The 18,145-nt window shown below is 32.9% G+C and overlaps 2 protein-coding genes across 2 annotated transcripts; both read left to right on the forward strand.

Moving 5' to 3' along the window:
• Window positions 1-3,089: 3,089 nt before the first annotated feature.
• LOC106384523 (ethylene-responsive transcription factor ERF087) lies at window positions 3,090-6,593 on the forward strand. The gene is made up of 2 exons (XM_022697846.2): window positions 3,090-5,733; window positions 5,922-6,593. The coding sequence occupies exon 1, from the start codon at window positions 3,916-3,918 to the stop codon at window positions 4,609-4,611; it is 696 nt and encodes a 231-aa protein (XP_022553567.2). The 5' UTR covers window positions 3,090-3,915; the 3' UTR covers window positions 4,612-5,733; window positions 5,922-6,593.
• Window positions 6,594-8,440: 1,847 nt separating this feature from the next.
• On the forward strand, window positions 8,441-10,239 carry LOC106386297 (cytosolic sulfotransferase 7-like). The gene is made up of 2 exons (XM_013826161.3): window positions 8,441-8,907; window positions 9,195-10,239. The coding sequence occupies exons 1-2, from the start codon at window positions 8,481-8,483 to the stop codon at window positions 9,764-9,766; spliced, it is 999 nt and encodes a 332-aa protein (XP_013681615.1). The 5' UTR covers window positions 8,441-8,480; the 3' UTR covers window positions 9,767-10,239.
• The last annotated feature ends 7,906 nt before the right edge of the window (window positions 10,240-18,145 follow it).

Raw genomic sequence — 18,145 nt, forward strand, 5'->3', positions numbered from 1 at the left:
ACTTAGTATTTATTTTAGCCTATGTCATAACTATTTAAATCAAGACTATATGTTATAATATTTTGATAAATACTACCTAGTCAAAGATATGCATTTAAAACAATCATAAAAGTTTTAAATTTTGATCAGTTACAATATAAAACATCAATGGTCAAAGATATGCATTGATTAGGATTTAAGTTTTGATATCTTTGGGTTTGACTGAAAGATTATGGCTGAAAAGATTGTGGCCGGAAAAGGTCATGGCCGGAAAAAAAAAATCATGGCCGGATTTGGATTTAGGGGTTCAGCCGATTATTGCTTAGAGTTTAGGGGATTGATAAAAATCAAGCAAAAGGGATTTAGGGAATTGATATGTATAATGGCCATCAAGATACATATCCGGTTATAAAACAAACAAGGGGATTTGAGATTTTGATGTGGATAAGGGCCGATTTGGATCGGTAAGCACATCGAATGGGATTAAGATTTTGATGGCCAGCTTATTCATCCGGCTATACAGCCGGTAATACGGCCAAACAAAGATTATGGGTTTCAATCCTTTAGTCAATCCGGATTTAAGGCCGGATCAAAATAGGAGAAAGGGGAACCGATTTTAAGGCTTGCTAGCTAAAAGGGGTTTATGATTTTCTCTAATATCTTTTATAATTTCAAATAGTTCTTAGAAACAAGATTCATATAGATCTTAGATTATTAATAAGTTTTATAATTTTTTAGAGATTCTTAGATCTTTAGAGATTCAAATAATTTTAGAATCAAGATTCATATAGATCTTAGATTCAAGATTAATATTTGTGATAATTTTAGATCTATAAATTTTTATAAGTTTTATGATTCAAATAGATCTAATAATCAGGATTCAGATATGTGGTGTTCTTAGATTTTATGGATAGATTAGTTTACCTTTTAGAAAACACCAAATTGATCTGAATGGACCACCGTGAGAGAGAGCTGATCCGCGGATGAGCTGGTTGAGAGAGAGGTGGAGGAGCTGGCCGGAAAAACCGTGGGAGGGATAGACTTGGCCGGCGGAGCAAGGCTGAGGGCCGGAAGAGATGGCCGGAAAAGAGATGATCGCCGGCGGATGGGATTGCTCAGGTGGAGAGAGTCTCGTGCTGATAACGTGTTCAGATTTGAGAGAAAATTTGTGAGAATGTGTTGTATATTTCTTATTGCTTACACCACTATATATAGTGGTTCATACAAGGTGGAGTCAATGAGAGAATTGATTACAAAGATACTCTACATAATGACATGGTCAAACTCATAAAGACTAAGGTTGAATGGGTCTTCCATGTGGCTGGATGTAAACCCCAATGGACTCTAGTCTTAAACTTGTATGGTTTAGGTTATGGACCATCCACTTTATGATTCATAACACATATATTAATATTTAAGACTTATTATGGTTCTGATACCAACCGATGAATCACAGATGTTGTGGACCTGTGGTAATGAACTAACATATGGTAGCTTATAACTTATTTCGAATGTAAGGATTTCGTGGTGTATTTGAAACAAAAATTAAGGTTTATATCATCTATGGATGTCCACTATTTCTGTTTGTTAAAAATAAGATTATTGCTGATCGCGTGAATTCATTTGACTCTGCTACAAGTAAACATGAGGTTCTGATAATTATGTCCGTAAGAAATTGCTTAACTTTTTACTGTAAAGGAAATTTATAGCAAATCAACTATTGTCCAAAAAGATAAATATTTTGATTTTTTTTTTACGGTTTGCTATTCTGCGTAGAGTAGCTTATTATTCTTGTGACTTGTGAGGTTGATACTCCTCTTCCGAAGATGATTTTGATCCTTGCTCGTTCAAGAAAGTAACCAAAAATCTACACGAACATCAACTATTATTCTTTCTTTTTGCATTTTTTTTCTAAACTCTTAACGACCTTAATTATACTATGTTAGTTGTTATCAGTATGTAGATAAATGTTCTTTTTTTAATGAAAGCGTGGAAAAAGTCACTAGAGAATGATAATACGTCCATGATTGAATCTATGCTATTATATTCCCGTTTAATTCAAATATATCGAGCTTTATCTTTTAGTATGCGGGGACTTGCAAATTAAAAACAAAAAAAAAATCAAAATTTAACCAGAAAAAAAACCATTGTCAACAAAAATAATGACCTTAGATTACGATCTACTGGACCATAATCAAACCTAAACTAAGATAAACTGAACTATTATGTTTGGTTTGATGTACATTTTTAACCCAAAACCAAACTTGACTTTATGCATATATATATAGTTAAGTGATATATGTATTAATTACTATTTACGTTCAGTAACACTCATCAGCTCTTCTATATATATGTTATAAAATCGATCGTACATAATAATTAATAATACACAATAATATCATACGATGTATCTGTAGTTTACTTTCTTTGGGGGATAAAGAACATGCTCAAGTTCATGCTAATAATCATAAAAGCATTGGAATAGCCATATGAAAAAGCCACAAAATAAAATTAAGAAAACGATAACGAATGGTTTTTCTATAGCAAATTTTCTATAATATTGAATTGATATAAATTGCTTCCTTTTTAGTTCTCGTGAAATCATCATGTAAATAATTAAATGTGGGATCAATCATGATGAAAAGAAATGAAAATAATCATTTGGATCCAAGAGATTGCAGGGCTTGCAATCATGAGTATTGTAAAGCATGTGATTAGCCCATCATTTGATCAAGTGACACATATATGATATTCATAGGGAAACTCCTCGATCATATGCACTCGATCAATTGCCAGAAAAACAAATAAAATGTTATTAAAAAGAAGTTCACGTATTGGTTCCGTTGTGAAAAAGAAGAAGAAAGGACAAGTTCGCATATTAGGTGTAGAGTCAAATTTGTAAACGACAAGAATAGATGACAATGAATTTTGTCAACAATTTTAATTCAGTTTGATGGAAATATAATTTTACGTGTGTATATGTACCACCTAAATGATAAGAAAAAACAAATGAGTGATCTAGGCGAATTCCGGTTAGTTAAGCAATTCGGTTTAAAGCAATCCCACGACACTAAATATGTGTGGTCACGAAGATATGGAACTATACTATAGAGTATGGACTTTATTTGGATACCCGCAAATGATCAACTCGTGAGCTATACTTCTTTTTGGAAGATTAATTTGATATTTCCATAGGTTTGGGATATCCTCTATTTAATCAAAAAAAAAAAGATAAGAAAATTGTCTTAGACAAGTGACATCCATGTAGAACTCAAATGCCATCGTTATATTAAAACAAATATAAACCTATTTGGGATGGAACCAATTTTTCTTATAACGATTTAGGAATAAGCTAACAAATTTTCAGACTAATTTTTTCTTAATATGATTTTTTTTTACAAAGAATCAAAGTTCATAATCAAAGTTGATTCGGAAAACGTTATTTTATCAAAGTTCATAATTGAAAACCAAAACATGGTACAGCTACTACAAGTGATCATAAGTAGGCATAAAGAATCTCACGTTCCCAAAAATAATAGCATGCCTAAAGTGAAAAGAAAATTAGAGAGAAGAACAAAATAAAGAAATAGAAGATTAAAAAAAAAACTCATTGCAGATTGGCTCATAATCTTACATGACTTACTTTGGCCAATCCTAAAAGCCATATACTCATTTCACTTTCAGTCATATGATTAGATGGTGATGATAATATGATGTTGCACATTTCCATGTTACCCACTTTTTGTATCTATAAAAATTCCACAAAGCCATCTTTAGAATAAACGAGAGGGTCCACAATCCACATAGTGAAAGTGACCACATCTATTTAAACACACATTTCATTGTTGCACATAACCAAATCCACTACTTCAGGTTATCTCCTGTTCTTCATATCATTTCATCTTTTGAGTGTAAGCAAAATAATACTTATTAAATATGGATTTTAATGGTAATTCATTTGCCGGTTCTGCCTCTAGATCGAAAAAGAGCCATAGGCAAAAGCAGCAACAACAGCAGCCGCAACCACAACATAACGAAGAAATAAAGTATGTAGGAGTGAGACGGAGGCCGTGGGGAAGATACGCAGCTGAAATAAGAAACCCTACTACAAAAGAAAGGTATTGGCTAGGTACTTTTGATACCGCCGAGGAGGCTGCTTTGGCCTATGATAGAGCGGCACGGTCCATACGAGGGTTGACTGCTCGGACCAACTTTGTCTACTCCGACATGCCTCGTGGCTCCTCAGTAACTTCCTTCATTTCTCCTGACGAATCCCAACGTTTCATTTCCGAGTTATTCAACCCTTCAAGCCAACTAGAAGCTAGTAACAACATCAACAATCTCTATTCGTCGACCAACAATGGGTGGCCACAGGAGTCTGAATGTGGTGGTTATACATGTATCAACACTAACGATGAGCATTGTGATCATGAGCTTCCACCTTTTCCTCCAAGTACTTGTTTTGGAGCTGAACTTATGATTCCGGAGACCGATAGCTATTGGAATGTTGTGCATGCTAGCATGAATGCATTTTCCTTTGAGCCTGATGGCTTTGTGGGTCAAAACAGTCTTGGTGAGAGTGGAACAAAAGCGTTTGACTCTTCATCCTCCACATTCTTCTACCAATCATAGTGAGCTGTCCAAGTTTGCGACTTCCTTCTTTGATATTAATCCACTTTCGTTTTTCACAATCTTTTTCGCCTGTATTAAGGAGTGGAAAGTTAAGATATATATCAAGTATGTCTCTCCCCCTCTTGTAGCGTTTTACGTTTCTCTGAAAATTCAGCGTATATTGTTTGTTATTGTGACTTATCAAATGCAAGATTTTCTTGATCACTAAATAATTCCTGTAACGCCTTACAGTTTATTAATTGTGTATAGGAAAATGTCGTTGTTGCTTCAAAATCTCTTTATGTTTCGATTTATAAATCTATTGTAACATCCTGTTTTTTTTTCATTTATATGCGATTGCTATTTTACTTGATGACACACCCTTTTTCTTTTATCAGATACCGCACTAGCTATTCCATGTGGATATTGATGCATGGTGCTAAAAGTAGATTTTTTTTTTTTTTTGATAACTCATGTATTCCGAGCCTTAGGTCCATGATTCACTGAATCATCCCATCCTTAGGTCCATGATTCGGTGGCCTAGAAGTCAACTGGTATAATTATAGATATTTTTCTCAACTTATCACTGATTTAGTTCATAAGCTGAATTGGCAAGAGAAATTGCCTTAGTATGCATACAAATTGGATTTTCAGACAAAATTCTAACCACACTGTATTAAAAACTACATAACCCAAGTTATACAATTGTGTGGACATACAGTATTAATTTTTCGGGTGGTTCAAGGCAAATGGCTCTGGTATTAATAGACAACACTGGGAAGGGGTAAGAGAGAAGAAGCACTCTCGTAGAGAAAAGAATGACTTAAAGTGAAGAGGTAAGAGAATAAACACACATAGCGAAAAGAAAGACTTTAAAGGAAGATGAGGATAAAACTCAATTAACGAATCAGCAATTTTTGTTGGAGTCAACGATCTAATTGTATTATTTAATTGCTTGTTGGCAAGCTAAAACATAGATGTTGATTGGTATGCAACAGTCAGAATATATTTTCTTTAATTGTCAATGGCTTGATCAGATCAAATAGTGTGGTTGCTAACCCAATTTTCCTGACAAAGTTCAAAACTACAACATTATATTCTTCGTTTCTTCTTCCTCCTCCATCTAGAATCAAAAGCGCCAAGGTAACGTTTCAGTGCATATTTCCATGTTCAAGTTCTAATTATTCTCCTGGATTTCCATTGAAAAAAGAGAGTTTATGATTTTTTTTTACTTTTGTCAACGTTTTATGATCTAATTTGTGAATCTGCTTTTGTAAACATGTTACGTTTTTGTCAATTCCTATCATCATGACTGGTTTAATTTATTACAGCTAGAGATTTAACCAATTTGGATTACATGGCCTCGAGTGATTCACAGCCTCACAAAAGATCTGACCGGCATGAAACATACAGACCAACTCAAGATATCGTAATTTTTATGGTGTTTGTAGCTATTTCAGTAGCTGTGACATTTGCTATGGGTTTCACATGCACAAAGTTTTACATGAGTTCTGCTCCAGATTTAGACATCACAGGTTTGGTCAAGAAAGCAGTATTCATGGTTTTTATGTTTTGCAACAGCATTACAATGCTTGCATCTGTTGCAACAGTAATGCATCTCATTTGGGCATACAATCTAAGTGAATTTGAACAGGTACAGACAGCTCTCATACGAGCCATGGCACTTGTCACAGTTGCTCTTATATCTATATCGGTTGCATTTGTGGTCGGATGTTGTCTTGTGGTAATCCTTCTCCCATGGAGTACCTATTTCATATAAGCCTGATTACATCCAGTGTTTTACCGCATATTTTAATTAAGTCTGTAATAAGCGATTACTGCTGGATTTGTAGGCATTTCCCATTATCTTACGTTCAAACTTCATAAAGATTGATAATATTATATATCTTTGGTTTATATTTCACATTGGCTGGTTTCAGACTCACCTTTGTCTAACATATTTAAACAAATATCTTTGGGGACTAGGATACTATAAAGTCTTTATTTATTCTACATATGTAATCAAAATGTTTTTATTGACCCATAAAGAAAGAAATCTAAACTACCACATTTCAATAATCATCATCTCCTAGACTATATTTGCGAAGTGATTTTACCACATATACTCTCTACAATCAATTTCACAAAACAAATATGACATTGCTACTGAAATTGATGACATGGCTTCCAGAAACATATGACATGGATAATTTCATTTAATGTTGATTTATATTTTTGGCAAACTTATTAGAATATGATAATAATTCATATATTACATTTAATATTGATATTTCTTTTTGGTAATTTTTTTAAAAATATGGTAATAGCTCATACATCATCTATAAAATAAATATATTCATATATAACATTTCAAATTTCGAAATGTTATTATTTTTGTATAATTATACAATTTGTATTACTAAAGCTTTCAAAAACTTCTACAATTTAAAAAAAAAATTAAATATCTAACTGTAAAATTATTAGTTTCTTATATATCTACAAATTTTATAAATATTGTTTAGGCTAAATTTTTGATAATTATACAATTTTTATTAGTTTTATGCAAATTAATTTAATATATATCAAATATATATTAAATATTAATAAGAAAATAGTAAAATATATAATATTTAATAAATTTATTTTTAAATATACTAGATTTAAAAAATTCCTTAATTGAATTCATTATCTTCTAAACGGTTATCAAAACAATAAAGAACTAGATTAAGACCCGCGCCTTGCGCGGGATAAACATTATATATATAAATTATTATATGTATTATATGTTCTTACATATTATGAAATAATAAATATATATTGAATAATTATTACATATATAATTAAATTGGTGCGAACTATTACATATATAATTACATATATAAATTATTACATATATAATTAAATCAGTAACTATTACATATATAATTAAATTGGTGCGAACGTTTAATTCAATTTTATTAATCCAAACATTTTTTGAAAAAAAAATTGATAGGATATGTAATTAAATTTAAATGATATTAACATACACAATATATTTTTAATATTAATGTCTATTTTTTTTTTTTAAATGATGCTTTCTACTCATATATTTTTATTATCATGTGTATTTTTAATAGCAAAAACTTTAAATTACTGATAATAAAATTTTCATTGTGGGATCAATAATTTTAGTAATTGATGATTTAAAAATATTTATCAATGTTAGTTCAAAACTTTTATCAAAAAAAATTATTCAAAGTAAATTTTGAAACTAAAATATTTATTTATTCAATATGGTTTATAGTTTAATTTAGAATGATATATATACATATATATTTTAAATCTTAATGATTAATTAAATTAGACTTTTACTTATATGCTTTTTTAATCATTTGTATTTTGTCATAACAAAAATTTTAAACCAAAGATCGCAAAATTTGAATGTGAGACTTTTAACAGTTTTAGTAATTTATAGTCATTTTTTAAAATTCAAAATATAAAATATATAGAAAAATCTAAAATTTTATAATATGGTTATTGTGTTTTTTTTAAAAAAAATTATTTTAATAGTTTTAAATTAAACAAATTTGATAGAAGATACATTTTTTTTATCAGATCTTTATTATTCAAAATCATTAATTGTCATAAATACTTTATCCACATTAGGCAATTCCGTAATCTTTATTTAAGGAAATAATAAATGACATTAATAATGAATTTATGGTTAGTTTAATAAAAAACTTATTATATAATTAGATGGACCAACCTATTTATCTAATAATTCTAAAAATCATCCTAGTGATGACATGTGGCTACAAAAAGAAATTGTAATGTTTCACAAATAATATATAGGGAATGACGTGGTTGTGATGTGATAATGGAACGCACAAACACAAAAATAAGAAAAAATAATGGATGTGAATGAGATCTCAAAGAACCTTGAGAGAGATGAACAAGAAACCTTATGGTTGATCTCGTCTCTTCCTTCAGACATAGACTTCAATGGAACCAAGTTGCTCAAGTACCAATCATGTTGGTACGACGGCAAAACTCTCCAAGGAATCCTCAACTTCCAAAGAGGCTTCAAACCACAAGAAACCGATATCATCGTCGCTTCGTTCCCTAAGTCCGGCACTACTTGGCTCAAAGCTCTCAAAGCTCTCACAGTGGCTCTCCTAGAGAGATCAAAACACTCTTCTAACCATCCTCTTCTATCTGATAACCCTCATGGCTTAGTACCAGTCCTCGAGCTCAGGCTCTACACCGAAACCTCGAAACCAGATCTGACCAGTTTCTCATCAACCCCGAGATTATTCTCCACTCACGTACCGTTCCACTGTTGGATAATTCCAAGCTCGTGGAAACTTAACATATAATTAGATGTTTAATATGTTAAGATAAACACAATAAGGAAACCTAGAAATAGGAAAATGAAGTTTCTATTTAGGTTAGGTTTGTGTTTTCCATATCCCACATGTTAAAAGGAATTGTCTTTCATATAAATATAGGTCTAATGGAGAGGTGTTCCATATGATCTAAGAGAAACATATTGAGAGCTTTAGTTTTGAGTAGTTTCTAAAGCTAATAAGAAAAATTGTTCTTATAACTCTTTGTGTTTCTAAGAGATCTGATCCACACGCTTCAAGAGGCTCTCAAGACCACTCCTTGTAAGGTCGTCTACGTTTGGAGGAACTTGAAGGACGCGTTGGTGTCGCTTTGGTATTTCGAGTGTGCTAATCTTAAGATCAAGATAGATGAAGAAAGAAGCTTGTTGGAGTCAATGTTCGAGTCGTTTTGTCGAGGAGTTAGCTACTATGGACCGTTTTGGGAACATGTTTTGAGTTATTGGAGGGGAAGCTTGGAAGACTCCAAGAATGTGCTTTTCTTGAGGTACGAGGAGTTGAAGATAGAGCCGAGTGCTCAGGTTAAGAAGCTTGCCGAGTTCTTGGGTGTTCCTTTTTCAGTGGAGGAAGAAGAGAGTGGGTGTGTGGAAGAGATCTTAGAGCTTTGCTCCTTGGATAACCTGAAGAACTTGGAGGTCAATAAGATTGGAAAAACGGCTAGAGGCGTGGAACACAAGAATTTTTTCCATAAAGGGGAAGTTGGTGACTCGAAGAATTATCTGACTCCTGAAATGGAGAGGAGGATTGATATGATCATAGAAGAGAGATTTCGAGGTGCGGATTTGAAATTCTGAAGTAAACTATATGTGTGGTTTTAGATTACTTTGATGAAAGTACTTCCGTGGTTATACTCTTTTGGTTTATGATTCATGGTGTGGTGACCATCATGAGTTTCATAATATTTACTTTAAGTCATTCTTAAGATTAGAGTATATATATCTAGATAAAAACATCAATTAATAAAGATGGTGTCGTTCCTTGGAGAATCGACAAATAACGATTCATGGTTTAAACTTAGATGCTTCATGTCTCGCAAAAAGTAAGGGTAAATCTCCGGACGTGAGAATAATGAGCTTCTCTTTCAGACCCGTAAAACAAATCTTTATCATCAAGAGTCAATAATGTTGACGCAACACCGCTTTTCCCTACACGTCCTGTTCGTCCAATCCGATGCGCGCGTATACGTCTCCATATTGTTTGGCATATCGTAGTTGGCAGCCTAGGGGATATAACATTTTGTTGCCACGAGAACGTTGAATCTCTTGCTTCTAAATCCATCTAACCTGATCTTTCTTTGTTCCCAAATTTTCAAGATTCTTAACAATGGAATCCACCTAATTCTTGGTATACACAACACGATCACTACCTTATCATCACCAGAGAGCTCATCGATTAGTTTTTTTCACTTGGAGAATTATCTTTTTTTTTTTTATCATGATCACTTGCTGAGAGATCAAACATATGTGACATTTCTTCGATTACCAACGGTGACAACAACTGCTGAACATATACACCCTGAGGCATTGTGGCAAAGCTAAAGGAGACCGACCCTCTTTTCGTTTCGCTCTCTCCTGTATTTATGATGATTATAAGAAACTGTAAAGCAGTCCATTCAAAAATGGGAAGTCAACTGAGAGAAGAGAGCCCAAAATCTTTTAACCCATTAGCCCCTCCATCTCTAATTGTACATCAAAATAGAAGAAAACATAAACAAAAAACGAATGAAATCTCTTTTTTGAATGACAGAAAACAAATGAAAATATCTCTCTGATAATACTTCATTTTACAGAAAATGAGGAAGATATATCTATGATAGTACTTTTAAACAATTTAAAGTTATCATAGATTTTAAGTTTGTTGAAAACAATTTTATAAACTAACTAGGGTTGGCCCGCCCTACGGGCGGGTTGGTGAATATATAAAATAAATATTTTATACTAAAATTATTTGAATTTTATATAAAATTCTTAAAATTATTTTAAATTTATAATTATAAATATATTTTTATCAAAATATCATATTGTGAAATTTAATAAATTTTGTTGGTTAAATTTGAAACTAACCGTAACATCCATTTTTTTGTTAGGATACAAATATATTAAATAAAAAGAAATTCAGGAAAAAAAAATTATTTTCCTAATTTTTATTCTAAGTTGCCTATTTATTTTAGATATTTATGTGTTTTTGTTATTTTACGTATATAGGACTATGTTATATTTTTATCAAATTTAGTTGTTATATAGAGATATTGAGATTTTTTTTTTGTTGAAAACTTTTTTGATTATTTATTGATATTTAATTGTTGTTTTCTTTGTGGATAATCGCACGTATAAAGTAAATAAGGCAATATTGTAAACTAACATAAAATGTTGCAGTTTTTTTTTTGAACTTTAAACATTTGCATAAACTGAAACAAAGATCTATAGTACTTGCTTGTTTTATTTTACATTCATAAGCTAATCAAATACACATAATAGACACCAGAAAGTTAAGATTTAAGTTCAAAAACTAGAAGAAAATGCTGCGATCACGTAGCCATTGCATATAAAAAGAGAACCCAATAATAATATATCTAAGATGCTGCCATAATCAAAGAGGTAACTTCATTTATGCCCTTCAATACCAAGAAAAAATAAATTCTCCATATATCATATGTTACTACCGTGTTAGGCATTCGTAGCATTACGCGAAGACACCAACTCACGCTTCTTTGTCACTCTCTTTTTACTCTCCTTTGATTTCCCATTAGCAGATTGAAAAGCTATCCCTTCAGCTCCCCAAATGGCCTTTGACAACTTTTTTTTTGTAACACGAAATATATTAAAACTCAAAAGTCTAAGTGGTTACAACAAGAGCCATAGTCGAAGATAAGATGAACAACAAAGAGTACATTAAAACAGACGATATGATGTTGGTGGGAGAGGCTTGCTCAATGTGAAGAAATCCTTGGATGATCTTCACTTTTATCCCTGAATTGAAAGCTCCAACAAGCTTGCTATAGTCGTAAACGACGTTGATACACCCAAGCGAATGGGTTTGAACCGAAGTACAGCTAGAACTAGATAAATAGTCGAGCAAACAAACAACTGTATCTCCATCAGTAATCTCTGAGAAGATTATCTGAATCTTATACATAGTAGAGAGCATCTTCAGTGAAACGTACGGTGATCTGGACGGGTCTAACATCATCTCCAGTTCCATAATTGAATTTGATACTATGAAGCTTGATATGGACACATACGGAGGGAAACGTGGTAAGAGACCGCAAGAAAATACCTTTGGGTAGCGACCACTGATATCAGCTCTACCACCGACGATGTTGATCCGGGAGACTAGGTGAATCTCAATCGATCCGGTAATCACACTGCTCGGTGAGCGGGATGGTAAGATGGTTGATGATATCTTCCTCTCCGAATACATAATTGTTTTTGGCACTGAAAATACCAGAATGGATGAGTAAGTCGGAGAAAATTGTCGGATGGGGCACTGATGGTGAAGACACTTGACAATATAGGAAATGTTTAGGTTAAGGCCCAATACATCAGGGAAGGCCCAAATACTTGAAGAGGCCCAAAAGATTAGGTTTAGGTCAGATGGGAAGCTGGGACCACGGACGCCGCCGCGAGAAGAAGATGGGACACCCACCGGTAGCCGGTTGTATTCATCGGAGCCTTGAGTAGACACGACGGGTCTTGATGGGGAGGAGACAAATCCATCCTCAGAGGAGCCTGCGTTGGAGTCAATGAAGGGGCCGACCAGAGATGGATCAAACGGAGATACAGTGGAGACGGTTTGTAGCAGAAGGCTCGAGTACATCACCCACCATGGCACAGGATCTATTCGACAGTATGAGAGTGGAAAAACATGATTCCCAGTCACCAATTCGTCGGGGGCTGTTGAAGTGCGATGCGGTTGCGATGTGGGGACATGAGCCCATCGGAGACTGTCTTCAAACAGAGATGTCTTCATTGAAGCTTTAGGCGGCGAATAGAGCACAGATCTGGGCGACGACCTAGGAGAGGTGAGTCTTAGACCAGAATTCCAGAGATTCCCGGAGCCAAAGTCAGAGCTGGGAGAGCTCAAACAACGACCCGAGGTAGTGGCGACAGAGAGAACCGATGGGATGGCGATGTTGAAGATGACGATAACACAGAGGCTGAAGACGACGATGTAAGAAGCAGCGGACGGTAAAGAGCAACTGGTGGAACAGAGAACCCGACGCCGGCGGCCAAAAGCCTCTCCGGCGTCGAGGAAGATGGGGTGCGGCACGACCTCGAAAATCGGGACAGAGAGAGATTTCTACGTTTCTTTGGCCTTTGACAACTAATATCACTTTTGTTGATGAGGATTCGAAGCAGAAGCTTGTTCACCCTGTCATTTTTCGTAGTTGTATATTTCTTTATCATAGTCTGAAGATTCTCATTGAACTGTCTCAAGGTAACATCAAAGCTAAGAGAACCGTTCATGGAATTGTAAAGTGAGCGCCTGTCTTCTAGTGAATTCTTCCCATTGTAATCAATTATACCTTGTAGAAAAACAATTTCATCTTTCTCACCAAAAAGTCTTTTGAAATTTGATTTCATTTCTCACCTTGTTTATAGATTTTCTTGACTCTCTTCGAACTCACGTCGGTTGAGACTCCCTCCAACCAGCCGCTTCCTCTTGACAGTTGAACCTTATCGGAACTCCTTGGTTGATGATCTTCCGGCTCGGACCATATTTGTTTCTCGCCGCTTGAAGATAAGGTTGGAACCCGGTTAGCACTTACGGTGGCTGGAATAAAAATTCGCCTGAAACAGAATTGAGAAGGTTTCATAATCAAGAAGCGGAAGCTAAATGCTGAATAAAAAATCATATAGAACAGCTAGCAATGTTGACAGTAGGTCTCTATTATCAAATGTTTAAGAAAAAACTCACGTTTGAATCAAAGTAATAGCATATCAACGGACATGAGTTCATCACCGCCGCTTCCCAGAATCATCACCGCTTCCCAGAATCACCGCAATCTAACCTCAACTGTGGAAGAACATCTATCGGATTTCATATCAGCGAGAAAAACTTTAGAGTTAGCCATTTCACACAAAAAAAAAATTTACTTTAGAGTTAGCCATTTCACCAAAAAAATAATTTTTTTTTATCACATCACAAAAAAATAAATCTATTGCGTTGTTTGAACTGATTGATAAGATGATTTCGAGAGGAGGAATACTTACCTTTTTATAGTCGCAGGTACACCACCTCGCTGAAGAAAATCTCGCATTGAAGTCTACATCATGATTAATTGAATCAATAAGAGATTTAACATGAAGATTCCATAACGTTTCGGTGGTGATAACATTTTCGGTGGTGAAGACGAAGTTCAGAGGTCCCGATGAAACGAAGAACAATGACGAACCCTGAACTTATGAAGATGATTTGTTCAAAATGAGGCCCAAAACAATAGTAAGCCCACAAAAAATAAACGATGACTTTCTGATTAAATGAAACAGGAAGTTTAATTACCGTGACACGTGTTGACATGTCGTTCAACGAATTTTCTAGATAGAATCTGATGTGGTACGCCCAGGAGAGAGGAGAACCCTATTTTATATATCTACTCTATTAAAATAGAGTCATTAAAAATATCGACTACAATAAGTCATACTAGGACCAATCTAATAACTAACATAATCCCTATTAAATGACATTTACATATCATAGTATATATCCCTATTAAAAACGTTACTAACTTGATAATAAAACAATCCAACCAATTGTTCTACCATACCAAATTTCAACTATCGAAATTTCAATCTTACCAGTTACAAACCTTACAAACAAGATTAACTACAAAACAGAGCATGGCCATTGCTTTACATACACTGATGATTTCATCAGACCTAACCTACAAATATTAAACATTTCTATATTGAATTCACCAAGCAATCCTAAAAAAATTATATGGTTCGTCGAACACGACAATATATCCTTTAGTTTCGATGTTCACAATATAAATTTCTTCTGTAATCGAATCATCAAAATCGTGAGATACATTCATGTATTACTGCTTTTGTGTTTATCATCTACGGTTTCTATCATTTGAAGTGTCTCCAGTTGTCCCTCTGTCGGAAATTTTTCAAGCTTTTGTTTGTCTGTAGCAGGCCATAAAGAAGACGGTCTCTGTGATTCTTTACCATTGGTTTAGATGTTTTGTTTTTCAATACAACCGGTGCCGATTCATTTAAAAAAAAAAATAGAATCGGTTAGTCGATTTGATATCCGTATATAGTTGAAAAATATATTGTATTGTACATATTCTTCTATAAAAATTATATAGATTTTAGTTTCTTATATCATAAAAGCTAATTATTGTATCGATATCAAAACAACCAGTTATACTAATCTTATCAATTGACATTCAAAACAACTTTCTAAAGCAAATCTCTAAAATATAGTTCATTGATATACTAATTAAATCCTAACTAAAGAAAATAACTGAAAATCCCTATAAATACGAAATGGTAGTTCATTGATATACTAATCAAATCCTAACGAAAGAAAATAACATTGACAGTCCATTTTTGTCATTGACACCTTTTGACACAATCACCAATGGAGGCCTTGATACTATTTTCTTGATAAAGTAGTTATTTTTTCAGTTTACACATTACATTATTTTTGCCGGGAATAGTTAGTTAGGTAATGAACTTTATTATAATATTGTAACTAAGCCAGCTTTTATGTGTTTTGGGCAATTAACTTTAGATATATAACTTTATTTTCTAACTTATTTTGTCTCCATATTTCTATACATGATTTATATTTTTTGTTGTAATAATAAAAACACAAATAGGAAAATTCATATATTCAAAAAAATTAGTATTATAAAGAATTTAATTAAGTCACACATAAACATTTCAAGAATACAAAGTTTTAAAACAAAATTTTTGATAAAATTATTATGAATTCATAAAAATAAATGTCCAAACTAAACTTTTTAATATGGTGCTACAATTTTAAATTACAAAAAAATATGTTAAAATTGGCCCTAGCATATAAACCGAGAACCGAACATAAATTCAAATTAAAACGAATTTCATAAATAACCGAATGGTGTCTATATCTTTAGACCGAAAAACCGAAAACTTAACAAATAATAAGCAATATTGAACATTCAAACCAATGTTAACATATGAATATTTCTTTCACCAAATATAAAACTATAAAATACAATTATATACTAAACACTAAAAATTTATAAAATGTATATTTTCATTTTATTTTATATTCAAAATGATGTTTTAAAAATAATAAATATATCCGCGCAGACGCGCGGGTTCAACTCTAGTAAAAGATTATAAGACAATACTAAAATATTCTTTTTGAACGCTCGTAACCTCATTAGTCATAACGTCTGCCCCTAATAATATTAACTGAAAAGGGTTCCCTAGTGCATTGATAGTACTTTAGTAAAAAACTTTGTAATTTGCAGTGAATAAAAGCATATCATTTCGAAGAAATGTTACGGATGCAATGAGTGTTGTATTGATGGGCTTTTAAAGAAACGAAAAATAATGGAGATCACGAATTTTAGAATTCCGAGACAAAAGTCTCCCTGAAGATAGGACATTATTCTTATATGGGACATAACCCTTATGGGCTATTCTATCATAACCCACATTATTCATCGTGACCCTCTTTAAATGAAATATTCAATTTACCCTTACTGAATTAATTCTTTTTGTTTTATTTTTTATCTTTCCAGCAATTAACTAAAAAAAAAAAATTGCTTCTTTTCAACTTCGCCGACTTCTGTTCGTATCTTCTCCGGCAGCACGCGACGTCTCCGGTCATCAACTTTGATGGCAGCACGCAGTGTCTCCAGTGCTCTCTGTGAGTCGCGACCATCTTCTTTCAATCACACGATGGTCTATTGCTCCAACCTCCACCAACGTTGTGTTCTATAACACGTAAGCGAGTTCCGCCGATTCCGCTAAGTCGCCATGTCGGCGTGACCTTAGACCCTCACCGCCAACTCCGTCAAGCTTCGATTTCAGTCAATCATGGATGAAGATGGATTGAGCAGATCTCAATCAACCATGGCTGAGCGATTCAATCGAATCTGGTGGGGAAACCAACTTTTCATTATTTGTGTTTTTGGTCCTCAAATGTTTTGTTTCTCTTCATTTTAGTCCCAAACTTTCTAATTGACAAGATTTTTTTTTCTGTTTTCAGATTGAACTTTTCGATTATGCACTTTAAACCATGTTAGCTAAAAATGGACAAATAAATACAATATACATACACCTAAATACAATTTAAAATGATTAAAATAAGCTAAAACTAACTGCATAATAAGAAAAATCATGAAATTGCTAAAGGAGTGGGTTATAGAAGATGGTAAACTGATACAATTCATATAACTAAACATATAACTCAAATACTAGACATGTAATACTGGTTTAATTGGTACAACTTCATTGTATATATCAGACATTAGACATGTAATACTGGTTTAATTGGTACAATTTCATTGTATATATCAGACATGTAATACTAGTACTACTGGTTGAACTTCTTCATTATAGAAATTTAAAAATTTCATTTGCTTTTCCATATGAAAAAATACAACTATATACAAATTTGTACAACCCAAAATTTGGTACAACTACGTATTATTCAAAGAACGTCGTTATACCGGTTAAACCAATCATACATATTGTTCTCGTAATTATACTAGTTGTACTATTTATATTGATCGTAGTAATCTATTTTTCTTTTAATTTTGTGTCTTTTAGATTTTCATTTTCTTCAAGTAAGGATATTTCTATTAATAACATTAAAATATTTTCCAAGTATGTGTAATTCCTATAGAAAATCATATATAAAATCATCCACAATAAAATATTAATAATACTACTACCGTAGTCAAACCAGTTGTACTATTATTGTTGTAATACTACTACATGTTTCAGTTTTATTAATTATATATGGCTTTTCATAGGAAAATAACAATAGACTAGACAATTTGGAAGTTCCTTAGAATGGTTCATCCTATTTATTTGAAATTTTACCAAAATTTTTTTCGCAATTATTACATAATGATATAAGTTTCCATGATCTACCTTATACTTTAAGGGTTTGTTTACTGGTTTGTTTACTGTATTTTTTAAAAACATACACCAAATATATTT

This window comes from Brassica napus, chromosome C3 (assembly GCF_020379485.1).
Source record: "Brassica napus cultivar Da-Ae chromosome C3, Da-Ae, whole genome shotgun sequence".
NCBI classification, from domain to species: Eukaryota; Viridiplantae; Streptophyta; class Magnoliopsida; order Brassicales; family Brassicaceae; genus Brassica; species Brassica napus.

Excerpts from the sequence above, each read along its gene's own strand:
- LOC106384523 (XM_022697846.2), top strand. The coding sequence starts at position 3,916 with ATGGATTTTAATGGTAATTCATTTGCCGGTTCTGCCTCTAGATCGAAA.
- LOC106386297 (XM_013826161.3), top strand. The coding sequence starts at position 8,481 with ATGGATGTGAATGAGATCTCAAAGAACCTTGAGAGAGATGAACAAGAA. Across the intron at positions 8,908-9,194 it reads CACTCACGTACCGTTCCACT|ATCTGATCCACACGCTTCAA; the intron begins GTTGGATAATTC and ends TGTTTCTAAGAG.